Below are 14,038 nucleotides of genomic sequence, written 5' to 3'. Positions count from 1 at the left end.
TTCCACTTGAAATAAGACAAAAATACTTGGTAAGATTTTGCACTTTTTGCTGTGTAAAAATGTTTAAAAAAGCAAAAAACAAAAAAACAATGTGGTGGCTAACAAACATGAACTTGTCCAGAGAAGGACAGTCAGGATGTAGACAGGAAAAATGAACAAAAACCCACAAAAAACTAGAATTACAGCTGCTGTTAAACTGTTAATTTTAACTTAAGCAGATTGAAACCAGAATATCACAATGTTTCCATTTTCTTTCATTAAAATAATTAGGCTTGAAATTTTTACTGGATTAATCATAATGAATCGATTATTGAAATAATCGTCAACTAATTTAGTAATCGATTAAACCCCTAAAGACTCAATAAACCTCCATTTGCTTGAAGAATAAACATATTTAGAGCAGCAATAAAACTAAAGGTGCACAAAAAAGATATACATTTCATAAATAGATTTTTAAAAATGCTTGTCTGTAAATATGTTCGATCCAAAACACTTTGAGTCGCATAATTTTGAAATTTTGTAAAAGAAATTATCTCAATTAGATGTTAGAAGTTTTTTTATTGAATCCTTTGCTACAAATGATCAAACATACACTAAAGGAACTTATATTATTGCATTTTAGGCAATAAAATGTTTATTTTCTTATTTGAAAAAGGAGTTAAATCATTTATTTTATGTATTTCTAATATTGTATAAGATAAGCTTAAGTTGTTAAATAAAAAAATCTGAATGTGAAAATTTTTTTGTGATTAGTCAATTAATCATCGATTAATTGTTAGTCGCAAGTCTAAAAATAATACATATTATTATTCGATGTAATGTAATTCTCACTGATTTATGTGAAACCAGTCAAAGTTACACAACATATTGTTGTTTAATTGTTTAAAAATGCATAATGTAATACTATAAAAGTGGTTGGAATGTAAATAACTAAAACGTTGGAGACACGTTTCGGCTACGTCTCTGAACCATGTATTTGTCTGAACCAGTTCTGCAGGAATGTTGAAGAGCAAAAAGCCAAGAAGGAATGAAGACAATCAAAGCATGAAGCAACAAATCCACCTTAGTTACATGTAGATTCAAGTTTTGCAGCAGCAGACTTCCTGTCCCAGCTCCACTTCCTGTTTCTCCCACTTCACCGCCGTCAGGCAGCCGCCAGGAAAACGTGGCCTGGCTCAGCAGGATGGACGTCTGGTTGGTGTCTTCAGAAGACACTGTGGACAAATAATTCATGTTTCAGCAGAAAAAAAAAACACCGATTACGTCTGTTACAATAAGCAATAAATCAATTAATTATATGATCAATTAAAATGAGCTCAATCTTTATCGTTTTTCTCTCTTCACCCAAAGAGAAAAATTATGAATAATTGATTTTTATTGTTACAATAAATCAAAATTATTATCACAATAAGAAATTGATCATGATATACAATAAATACAAACTTCTACTTCACACTGGAACTAAATAACAATTTTAAATGTTGTATTTTTTTTATTTTTTCACTGTTTGTTCAATAAACACCAATAAAATTAAAAACTTGATTAAATACAGTTACGGTAGAGTTTAAAGATATAAATCACACTTCGTTATATGATTGACTTATTTGATCCTACCCCTATCTCAATATAATGAAGTATTTCATTAACCGACTCAATAATGAGCCGAAAATCTTTATTTAAAAGCATGTTAAGGTTTTCATTCAATTTACTGCACTAAAAAAACAACTAATTAAACTAAGTGATTACAAACTGACTCATAACAGGACAAGAAAATTTACTGACCCAGATTAGTGATAATAATTAATTCAGATTTAATCATCTAAATGAAAATGATGATGCTCATTTCAATGACTGATTAATTGCTACAGGTTTGTGTATTAGATAAAAAAGCAGAATCCCACCCTGGGTGTAGTAGGCCTCCAGATCCTGGTTGGTCAGTTTGAAGTAGCGCTGGAGTCGCTCCAGAGACACTTTGGCCTCCAGGATGCTGTTCATCACCCAGGGGAAAGCATTGAGAGGCGTGATCAGCATCCCCACCAGCGCCACGGTGGTGAACACCTGCAAGGGGCAGGAAACCTCAAAACCTTCTAAATGCTCCATTTTCATATTTTATGGACCCCCAGCATGTTATTGTTTACATCCACACAGCGCTGGAGAGCAAAAAGATAATTCTTCCACGTGTCGTCTGTAGCCGCGCTGCTGCGGTGAAACAATCCCGTTAACTAAATGAAACCTGGAGACGTAAGAATTATTCATTCAGTGCAGTGCGCCACAGCAAAGGGGAAAATAACGCAGAAAAACCGATGAACAACTCAAAACCACCTTTTTTCTCGCTCTCTGTGTTGGATACGCTGCAAACTGCTCGTTTTCCTGACACCAAAAAACTTTAACTTATTGCCAAAAAATAGCTTTTTTTTTTTTTTTTTTTTTTTTTTTTTTAAAGGTGACCTTGAACAGGTTAGGATACACAAAACATACATAAAGCCTGTTTCAGGATGTCTTTAAATCCAAATAAGCTGCTGCTGGCCACACTGCCCAGCTCAACGTTTATAATCACACGTAAAAAATGGCTGCAAACAGATGTGCAATTGTACAGCTGTACATCTTTGAAAAGCAGAAGTGGAGCTTCGTGCACAGCCAACAAGAACGCAGCAAGTGGTTTCTGGATGGTAAGTCAGCAACAAAACACTTGTCTTTTCCAGCAGCCACTGTACAGTCCATACAGCGGTGAGACCAGCCGACCAAATGTGTTGGAGCTCAGCCGGGGTTGCTAAGTAACGGCGCAGTGTGACTCAACAATCAGGATGCTTTTGAAATGTCTCATTTTCCTAAAAATGGCTGGGTGTTGTTTTCAAGCACCTGGGCTGTTTGTAGAAGCAGTAGAAACAAAAATGGAAGTATAAAAACATTCAAAATGTAAGTATTGTATAATAGGTCCCCTTTGAATAAAGGTTTATTTCCATTTGTTTTGCTTAGTGAACACGGTTTGTCTTTGAGTTTTCAATTTATGTATGAAAGATATTATTATTGCATCTCAGTGTGAGATTCCTAGTTGAATAAAATCCAGAAAATAAGGTGTCATAAACATCAACTTCACATAAAAGCATAGTAACATTCGAGACAGCCAGTAGAGTAAAAATAGTTTCTACCTTGGCAGCTGTTAGCTGGTGTCCAAGCAGCACGTATATGACAAAGGTGAGGACACAGATGATGACAGGCAGAGCGGCCCAGATGTACACACACATGGCATCCAGGTACTTGAGGTTCTTGAGGTGTGCCAGCTCTTGTTCCCGACACCTGGCCACCTTCTGGGTGAAATGAGGCTCCCAGTTGTAGAACTTAATGACACGGATGCCAAAGAGGATCTCCGTCATTAACTTTGGAAGAAACAAAAAGCCTTTTAGGTTCTGAAACGCAGGGTTAGAATTTCTCTCACTCAGTAAAATTCAAGAACTTTTCAAGCATTTTCATGATTACGTTTTCAAACCTTTCCAGTACCACACTTTGGAGATAAAAACAATATAAATGAACTAAAAAAAATATCAGTTCACAATTATATTTATTATTTTATTATTCCTTTATTTAATCAGGTAATCCCCGTTGAGATCTAGATCTCATTTTCAAGGGCGACCTGAAACAAACTTCACTCCCCGTCGGGGAATCGAACCCCGGTCTCCCGCATGACAGGCAGGGATACTCACCACTGTACTAACGAGGAGAATATAATATGACTTATTTTTTGTGGTAGTTTTCTACAGGGTAGAAAACATTCTACGGTTTTCTACAATTGTTTTTGTTTTAAAATGTCTCTCTCACACCTTTTACATCTGACTGGTCTGAAAACAAAACCCTAATTTAACAAAAACTTTTATTTCAATCACACAGATTGTTATGTGCGACTTAGATATGATGAGAGTTTGGTAATAACTAGTTATATTTACCTGAGCAACTTTTTTATTAAAAAAAATACTTTTAGGCGTACTTTTACTGCGCTGTACTTTTTACTTTTACTTGAGTAATTTTATTATGAAGTATTTCTACTCTTGAGTAAAATTTCTGGGTTCTCTACCCAATGAATGAAAAACAAACATGTTTTAGCTAAAAAATTCACCAGACACACACCTGCAGGTTTTGTTAAAGTTTTTCATTGAAAAAAACTGATTAGGAAAAATGATTTTGTTATTTTTGTTACTTATATGAATTATGTCATTTTCATCCTTAAAATACCAAAATTTTCACTTAACTTTATATTTTAGTCTGTTTGATGATGCAATTATTAAATATTAAATGATTGATAATTTGATCAGTTATTCAAATTTTTTACCAAATACTTTTTTACAACTTGAGTAATTTCTTGGACGGCTACGTTTTACTCTTACCTGAGTAAAAATATGTTGAAGTAGTACTACTCTTACTTTAGTACAATTTTTGGATACTCTATCCGCCTCTTGATATTATATGACAAGCCAGTATGATAATAACATTCTCACAGTAATTTCTAAAAGTGTTGCCCAAAACAAAAAGATGAATATCTCACCTTGACGCGGTCGTCTTTGTATTTAAGCATCTGCGTGTTGTTGCTAAGGATACGGGAGGCGAGGAACTTGTTGAACGGCACCAGCATCAGCGCCACACCGAGTCCCCCGAGGAAAGCTGCACCAACCTGGAGGTTCAGCAGGTAGAGGGTGACAAAAAAACAGAAGGGCAGGCTCCAGAGCTCGTGGAAGCTGTTGAAGAAGTTGAGAACGCGGATGATGTCGGTGCTCATCTGGTTGACCACTTCTCCCAGCGTGAATTCGGTCAGGCTGCAGCTGCTCACCTGCAGGGTTTTGTCGTAGAAGGCCGACACAAGCGAGGCGGATGCCAACAGAAACACTTTGGAGACCTGAAAGGTGTAGATGTTCCGGAGAACAGAACCTGCAAGGGTTGTGGCAAAGAGGCCCAACACACAAGCAACGCCTTGACTGAAAGGAGCCTCCTTTTCTTCAATGAAGTTCACCAGACTGCTGAGTAAGAGAGGCCCTGCAAACGTTGATAAGATCACCGTCACCTTCAGCACACCCAGGAGGTAGAACCGCAACCCAAACGCCTTGTGCAACACTCTCAACAACCCAACATCCCCCTCAAGCTTCAACAGCTCCTCCTTAGAGTCCGAACCTTTCATCGGTTGAGGCCGCTGGTCCTGCTGGTCGCTTCTTTTTGCCCCTTTTCGACACCTTTCCCAACACTGGTGGAAATATCGCCAAACAACTCTGGTGCGCAGCTTCCAGGGAAGGTGATACACATGCTGCGGTCTTCCCAAATCTCCCTGCCGACCTCGCCTAAGCAACGGATTCAACCAGAGGTAGAAGAGCCGAGACAGGCAGTCGCTTCCGTCCTCTGCGACTATCTCACCTGTGTCTGGCTCTGGAAGGAGTGGGGAGCCATCCACTGTGTTTATATTAAGGGTGTAATCAGCCTCACCGATGCAAGGAAAAGCAAAGGCAAGAAGGTAAACGAGTAAAAGAAACGCCCTGACTGAGGTGAGGACCAACCTGGTCAGTTTAATTGGTTCTGTAAAATATTCCTGGCTGTCGTAGTAGATCATCAAGGTGATGACAATGTTGGGCACCAACAGGAGAGTGATAGCAAGCAGCAGCGGCGGTCCTCTGGTTCTCCTGAAACTAGACCTGAGTAGCACTGCGATGGCGCTACAGTGGACCAGCCAGGCCAGGAGGGCCGAGCCGTCAGCCAAGACATCCAGGTACATGTCCGCCTGCTGGAGGATGCCCACCAAGATGGCGTCTGCGGTGAAGAGTAGCGCGGCGAGCAGCGCCGAGACCAGTCGGAGCGTCCAGCCACACGGAGCCGACGTCTGGAGGAGGTTGCTTCTGAAAAACAGATAAAAAAGTGAAATATTCATATTTATTTTTTAGTTTATTATTATTAATTTCATTAATTTTTATTATTTGTTGGAGTCCATTATTCTGAATGTGTAAACATGATCTTATTTTAGTAATATTAAAGATGTGAAGTTTGTAAAAAATTGTTTATTTATTCGTCAAATTTATTTTTTGGGGGTTGAAAACGTATTTTCTCTCGACATTCATTGCTATTGAAGTTCTGTTCTTGGCAGTTGGTGGTTACCATAGCAACCAGTAACTGACAGCTCCTCCCCCTTTTTCTGTTGCCATCTGTTAACTGTGGTATGTATCAGGATCAGCTCTGTTTCTTTTACATGTATTATATGTTAACACATACTTTAGACAAATGTATTTATATACAGGGTTTTCTGTGTAATTTTTACATATACACATTTGGTATATGTTTTTAATTGCTATTACAGTTAATGTTGTTCATTTTAGCTGTGTTTAATTTTACTATTAAATGCTGTTAACTGCTCATTGGGAGCTATTACTGTGTGGTTTGTTTAGGGTTATTTAATGTATTTTATTTAATGTACAGGGGCAGAAGCTGCTGGACTGATGCTAACCACCAATTTGATTTCCTCTGTTAGAATAAATACAGTAAACCTGAGTGCGTCTGTTGTGAAGTCAACCTACTGGACCTGAGACAAATAAAGAAGTGCTACAGATGCACCGATCCACTTTTTTCACTTCCAATACAGATACCGATATCTGAGGGTTAGCATCGGCCAATACAAAAAACAGTGAAGAATTGACTTAAAACGTTTCTTTTTTTAAAACACAGACATAAATGTACTAAATTACACATTTATTGGGACCTCGGGAATAGTTATTTAAATAATAGTGTTTTTTGTTTTAGATTTTTGTCTAAATTGTTAAACTTGCATTTTTATTTAACTTTATCATAAAATAACTTTACGCTAGCCTGTTACGTCTACTAACTCATTCACTTGAACCACGTATTAAAACAAAAATACATTTTAAATATTCAGGGATGTGTATATAAGGTAGTTAAAACTGGGGATCAGACCTACCTAGCCATGCTAAGGTAGCAGGCGCTGAAAACCGCCATCCCAGCGTGAGGCAAGGCTCCAAGGACGAGCTGGTTGAAGCAGGGACTGAGGTTCCCATCCTGCCACAGAGGAAAAGGGTCGTCCTCCGGCGTGTGACACAGGCCTGAGACCAGCTCAGAGAGCCAGGAGTCCCTCATCCTGACCTCCTTTTAGACGGACGCCATTTCAAAACACATCTGTAGAAAGAGAAAGTGTGCCAGAACAGAGTTGTTTTTCTTTATAGGTTCATACAGGTGGAGGTCACTAAATTACAATATCATCCAAAGTCAAATTCAGTATGCAAAACCTAAACTTTATAAATTCATCATACATAGGAGGAATATATACATTTCTAGAGTTGGGGAGTAACTAGCTACATTCAGGGAGGAGTACTTTCAGGAATATTTATACTACGCTGTATTTTTTACTTTTACTTGAGTAATTTTATTATGAAGTATTTCTATTCTTATTTGAGTAAAATTTCTGGATTTCTACCCACTGAATGAAAAACAAAAACGTTTTAACCAAAAATTCACCAGACAGACACACACCTGCAGTTTATGTTAAACTTTCATAAGTTTTTTATTGAATGAAACTGATTTGGAAAAATTTTCTTTTACCTGAATATTTTTGTTGTTGTTACTTATGAATTCTTGTTATTTTTGTCCTTAAAATGCCAAAATTTCCACTTAACTTTACATTTTGGGCCATCTGATGATGTAATTTTTAAATATTAAATGATTGATAATTTGATCACTTACTCAGTACTTGAGTAGACTTTTTACCAAATACTTTTTAACTCTTGAGTAATTTCTTGGACATCTACTTTTTACTTTTACTTGAGTAAAATATGCTGAAGTACTGTTACCCTTACTTGAGAACAATTTTTAAGTACTCTGTCCACCTCTGTATATTTCCACAGTTTACATATCATGATTTAAGAAATAAAAGTCAGTTTCTTGGAAGATTAAAAGTTCACACAAGAGCAAGGAAAAAGTATCTTTAAAATAGAAAAGCATGACCCACATAATCACGGGAAACACGGCGAACTTGATAGCTGTCGAATAACATCATGCGTTGAAAATTAGGTGGAAGGAAAAAGTGTCTTCATAGCTGAATGCCTAATTTTATTTTTATGTCAATGTCAAATTTATTTATATAGCACTTTAAAAACAGGTGTAAAACTGCACCAAATGCTGTACAAGAACGACAATAGCACAAATTGATAAAAAACTGAGTATCAAAACACTACTTCAAATAAATGCCAAAGAATAAAAATGAGTTTTGAGGAGCGATTTAAAATGATCCAGGCTGTGGGCAGATCTAATTTGGAAAGGTAGATTGTTCCATAGAATAGGACCAACAACCGAAAAAGCCCGATCTCCTTTCCTCTTAAGTCGGTCCGAGGAACTGTCAGTAATAGCTGATTATTTGAACGTAGCGTTCTGGACACAGACTGAAATTGTAAAAAGTCCCCAAGATAAGGGGGAGCTATCCATCCATCCATCCATCCATCCATCCATCTTCTTCCGCTTATCCGAGGTCGGGTCGCGGGGGTAGCAGCTTCAGAAGGGAGGCCCAGACTTCCCTCTCCCCAGCCACTTCTTCTAGCTCCTCCGGGGGAATCCCGAGGCGTTCCCAGGCCAGCCGAGAGACATAGTCCCTCCAGCGTGTCCTGGGTCTTCCCCGGGGCCTCCTCCCGGTGGGACGTGCCCGGAACACCTCACCAGGGAGGCGTCTAGGAGGCATCCTGACCAGATGCCCGAGCCACCTCAACTGGCTCCTCTCGATGTGAAGGAGCAGCGGCTCTACTCTGAGTCCCTCCCGGATGACTGAGCTTCTCACCCTATCTCTAAGGGAGAGCCCAGCCACCCTACGGAGAAAACCCATTTCGGCCGCTTGTATCCGCGATCTCGTTCTTTCGGTCATGACCCAAAGCTCATGACCATAGATGAGGGTGGGAACGTAGATCGACCGGTAAATCGAGAGCTTCGCTTTTTGGCTCAGCTCTCTCTTCACCACGACGGACCGGTACAGCGCCCGCTTGACAGCAGACGCTGCGCCAATCCGCCTGTCGATCTCCCGCTCCCTTCTTCCCCCATTCGTGAACAAGATCCCGAGATACTTAAACTCCTCCACTTGGGGCAGGACACCCCCCCTGACCCGGAGAAGGCACTCTACCCTTTTCCGGCTCAAGACCATGGCCTCGGATTTGGAGGCACTGATCCTCATCCCGGCCGCGTCACACTCGGCTGCGAACCGCTCCAGCGAGAGCTGCAGATCACGATCTGATGAAGCCAAAAGGACCACATCGTCTGCAAAAAGCAGAGATGAGATCCTAAGGCCACCAAATCGGATCCCCTCAACACCTTGGCTGCGCCTAGAAATTCTGTCCATGAAAGTGATGAACAGAATCGGTGACAAAGGGCAGCCCTGGCGGAGTCCAACTCTCACCGGAAACGAGCCCGACTTACTGCCGGCAATGCGGACCAGACTCTGACACCGGTCATACAGGGACCTGACAGCCCGTATCAAAGGGCCCGGTACCCCATACTCCCGGAGAACCCCCCACAGGGCTCCCCGAGGGACACGGTCGAACGCCTTCTCCAGGTCCACAAAACACATGTAGACTGGTTGGGCGAACTCCCATGCACCCTCCAGGACCCTGCCGAGGGTGTAGAGCTGGTCCAGCGTTCCACGACCAGGACGAAAACCACACTGCTCTTCCTGAATCCGAGGTTCGACTATCCGACGGACCCTCCTCTCCAGGACCCCTGAATAGACCTTGCCAGGGAGGCTTAAGAGTGTGACCCCTCTATAATTGGAGCACACCCTCCGGTCCCCCTTTTTGAACAGGGGGACCACCACCCCAGTCTGCCAATCCAGGGGAACTGCCCCCGATGTCCATGCGACATTGCAGAGTCGCGTCAACCAACACAACCCTACAACATCCAGAGCCTTAAGGAACTCCGGGCGGATCTCATCCACCCCCGGGGCCCTGCCACCGAGGAGCTTTTTAACCACCTCGGCGACCTCGTCCCCAGAGATTGGAGAGCCCGACCCAGAGTCCCCAGGCTCCGCTTCCTCAGTGGAAGGCATGTTGGTGGGATTGAGGAGGTCTTCGAAGTACTCTGCCCACCGGCCCACAACGTCCCGAGTAGAGGTCAGCAGCACACCATCCCCACTATAAACAGTGTTGGTGCTGCACCGCTTCCCCCCCCGAGACGCCGGATGGTGGACCAGAATCGCCTCGAAGCCGTACGGAAGTCTTTCTCCATGGCCTCTCCAAACTCCTCCCACGCCCGGGTTTTTGCCTCAGCAACCGCCCGAGCCGCATGCCGCTTCGCCCGCCGGTACCCATCAGCTGCTTCCGGAGTCCCACAGGCCAAAAAGGCCCGATAGGACTCCTTCTTCAGCCTGACGGCATCCCTCACCGAAGGTGTCCACCAGCGGGTTCGAGGGTTGCCGCCGCGACAGGCACCGACAACCTTGCGGCCACAGCTCCGATCGGCCGCCTCGACAATGGAGGCACGGAACACGGTCCACTCAGACTCCATGTCCCCCACCTCCCCCGGGACGTGTTCGAAGTTTTGCCGGAGATGGGAGTTAAAGCTCCGTCTCACAGGGGATTCCGCCAGACGTTCCCAGCAGACCCTCACAACACGTTTGGGCCTGCCAGGTCTGACCGGCTTTCGCCCCCACCACCGGAGCCAACTCACCACCAGGTAGTGGTCAGTGGACAGCTCCGCACCTCTCTTCACCCGAGTGTCCAAGACATACGGCCGCAGATCCGATGAAACGATGACAAAGTCGATCATCGAGCTGCGGCCTAGGGTGTCCTGGTGCCAAGTGCACATATGGACACCCTTATGCTTGAACATGGTGTTCGTTATGGACAATCCATGGCGAGCACAGAAGTCCAGCAACAGAACACCGCTCGAGTTCAGGTCGGGCGGGCCGTTCCTCCCAACCACGCCCCTCCAGGTCTCACTGTCATTGCCCACGTGAGCGTTGAAGTCCCCCAGCAGAACAAGGGAGTCCCCAGGAGGAGCACTCTCCAGTACCCCCTCTAAGGACTCCAAAAAGGGTGGGTAATCTGAACTGTCGTTCGGCCCGTAAGCACAAACGACAGTCAGAACCCGTCCCCCCACCCGTAGGCGGAGGGATGCTACCCTCTCGTTCACCGGGGTAAACCCCAACGTACAGGCGCCGAGATGGGGAGCAACAAGTATGCCCACTCCTGCCCGACGCCTCTCACCTTGGGCAACTCCAGAGTGGAAGTATGTCCAGCCCCTCTCAAGGAGACTGGTTCCAGAACCAGAGCCGTGCGTCGAGGTGAGACCGACTATTTCTAGCCGGAACCTCTCGACCTCACGCACTAGCTCCGGCTCCTTCCCCACCAGAGAGGTGACATTCCACGTCCCTAGAGCCAGTTTCTGCAACCGAGGATCGGACCGCCAGGGTCCCCTCCCTCTGCTGCCACCCATCCCACACTGCACCCGACCCCTTTGGCCCCTCCCACGGGTGGTGGGCCCATGGGAGGGGGGGCCCATGTTTCCTCTTCGGGCTGAGCCCGGCCGGGCTCCATGGGTAAAAGCCCGGCCACCAGACGCTCGCCATCGTGCCCCCCCTCCAGGCCTGGCTCCAGAGTGGGGCCCCGGTGACCCGCGTCCGGGCGAGGGAACACCAAGTCCAAAGTTTTCCTTCATCATTGGGGTCTTTGGGCTGCTCTTTGTCTGGTCCCTCACCTAGGACCTGTCTGCCTTGGGTGACCCTACCAGGGGCATGAAGCCCCAGACAGCATAGCTCCTAGGATCATTGGGACACTCAAACCCCTCCACCACGATAAGGTGGCAGCCCATGGAGGAGCTGCCACCCCCAAGGGGGAGCTAATCAATTTAAAACTTTATAAGTTCATAAAAGAATCTTAAAATCTATTAGATAAAAGACGAGCAGCCAGTGTAAAGAGGCCAGGATGGGCCTTATATGGTCACGCTTCCTGGTTCCTGTAAGAAGTCGTGCTGCTGCGTTCTGGATCATTTGCAGTCGCTGCATCTGTGATTTATCCGGCCTCTATATAATGAACTGCAATAATCCAAACGAGATGTAATGAAGACATGGATAAGTCCTTCAAGGTCCTTAAAACAAAAATAAGATTTAACTTTTGCTAAAATCCTCAGGTGATAAAAACTTGATTTAACGACAGAGCTAACTTGTTTATCCAGCTTTAAACAACTATCAAAAGTAAAACCAAGATTCCTAGCAGAGGTCTGACAAAACCGAGCTAAAGAGCCAAGAATCAGATCTGGATTTGTAGTGTGAAGACTCTGACCAAATAATATAACTTGAGTTTTACTTTGATTGAGGTGAAGAAAGTTTTGTTCCATCCAAGATTTGACTTCAGCTAAACAATTTATCAACAGCAGAAGAGAATTGTGACAGACATTATAGATTTATATTTCTTTCTGCTCCGTTTCATTCATGATTTATTTTAGTTGTTACATGAACTGTTCAAATTTATTATTGTGTGAATGAAATAGAAAAGAAAATTAAATGAACTTAAGTGTGGAAGGATAAAATGCACAATCAATAGAGATAACCACAGCCTAGAGAGGAATGCACATTGAAATGGACTTTACAGAGTTTGGGAGAAAATGGGGGAAATTATTTTCTTATCCAGCAGTACCTCAGCCTGGTTGCCTGGCAAAACAGATGGGCAATTGTTGTATTAGAGATTTTTTTAAATCTCCATAAGTAAAATCATCATGACAACAATAATTGCAATATTTACTAACCCCAAACGACAAAATTGTCGGGTTGAGAGCAGCAATAAATATCAATATCTTCTACTATTTGCAGGCTAAAACTCCAACTTAGTCTGTGTGGTGTGCTGAAACGGTCTATTCATTTATATGCAACTTTTTCCTTTGGTTAATTGTTTTCTCTTTTTTTTTTTTTTTTTAAATAAGAGCAGTATTTCTGTTTGCGGGGCTTTGATTCAATTTAATTAAATTCAAAATATTGCAGTGGAGACCAATCCCAGCCATACAACCAGAGAAGACTACCACAAGTTTTTAAGGACTTTTTTTATCATTACTTTATCACTATCGTAATAAAACATATAATATTGTGATAATATTAAGTAGCCAAAAAGCAAAAATGTGTTAATTTAGCACACTGACACGGACCCGGCTGTTAAGATTTTAAACCAGACGTGTCACAATTATGTCAACAAAGAGAGCTACCTGGATTGCTCAGCTAGGCGAATTATCAAACTTTTTCACTTATTTATCAAGTTAGCTGGTTGCAAATCAAATAACCGCTGAACTAGAGATAAATAAATCTAACACCAGTTATGGAAAATCAGCTCAGAAGTCTTCTCATACAACCGGTGTTATAGTTCTACCTGTAGTGGTGGTAAATGACGACTTCATCCGGGTAGCATCGGCAATCTGGGTTTCCGCAGAATGCCTTATAAATCCTCTGAGTGGGAGAACTTTGTGCTGGTGAACACTATGGACATTAGATGTCCTCTACGTTCATGGCAACCATCATAGACCAAGACAAAATAGACATGGCAACCACGGTAACTGTCAATAAAGGACCAGGACAGGCTAGCAGGAAGAGACATTTAGCTGCCCTCATGATTGCCTGTTTTGTTTTAGCAGCGTCGGGGTGGGCAACTCCAGGCCTCGAGGGCCGGTCTCCTGCAACTTTTAGATGCAGCTCTACTTCAACACACCTGAGTCAAATAATGAGGTCATTAGCAGGACTCTGGAGAACTTGACCGCACTCAGGAGGTGATTCAGCTATTGGATTCAAGTGTGTTGAACCAAGGAGACATCTAAGAGTTGCAGGACACCGGCCCTCGAGGACCAGGATTGCACCCCTGAATCAGGGGTGTCCAAACTTTTTGCAAAGAGGGCCAGATTTGATCAAGTGAAGATGCCCGGGGGCCAATAGTTTGTTCGGACATTTTTTAACTACAAAAGTTTCATGCAAATACACTCTGTTATAAAACTATTTTCATTGTCACAATTATCTTTATCTTTCAAATGACAAAAAAATAAGCCACTCAGG

The 14,038-nt window shown here is 43.0% G+C and overlaps 1 protein-coding gene and 1 non-coding gene across 3 annotated transcripts in view; both read right to left on the bottom strand.

Annotated features, from left to right (window-relative positions):
* Positions 1–13,563, bottom strand: part of abcc10 (ATP-binding cassette, sub-family C (CFTR/MRP), member 10) — a 29,106-nt gene extending 15,543 nt beyond the window's left edge. For both annotated transcript variants that reach the window (XM_032563355.1, XM_032563356.1), the window contains exons 1-6: positions 13,365–13,563; positions 6,941–7,155; positions 4,538–5,870; positions 3,150–3,377; positions 1,902–2,058; positions 1,063–1,214 (exon numbers count right to left, since the gene is read on the bottom strand). In XM_032563355.1, coding sequence (XP_032419246.1) covers positions 1,063–1,214; positions 1,902–2,058; positions 3,150–3,377; positions 4,538–5,870; positions 6,941–7,116 — 2,046 coding nt within the window. In that variant the 5' untranslated portion in view covers positions 7,117–7,155; positions 13,365–13,563. The remainder of the gene's footprint in view (positions 1–1,062; positions 1,215–1,901; positions 2,059–3,149; positions 3,378–4,537; positions 5,871–6,940; positions 7,156–13,364) is intronic.
* Positions 3,647–3,718, bottom strand: trnad-guc (transfer RNA aspartic acid (anticodon GUC)). Its single transcript has one exon. It is a non-coding gene; the product is annotated as a tRNA-Asp (tRNA).
* Positions 13,564–14,038: the final 475 nt, after the last annotated feature.

The sequence above is a fragment of the Xiphophorus hellerii genome, chromosome 5 (assembly GCF_003331165.1).
Source record: "Xiphophorus hellerii strain 12219 chromosome 5, Xiphophorus_hellerii-4.1, whole genome shotgun sequence".
Taxonomy (NCBI): Eukaryota; Metazoa; Chordata; class Actinopteri; order Cyprinodontiformes; family Poeciliidae; genus Xiphophorus; species Xiphophorus hellerii.
This window is presented reverse-complemented; position numbering and strand designations above follow the sequence as displayed.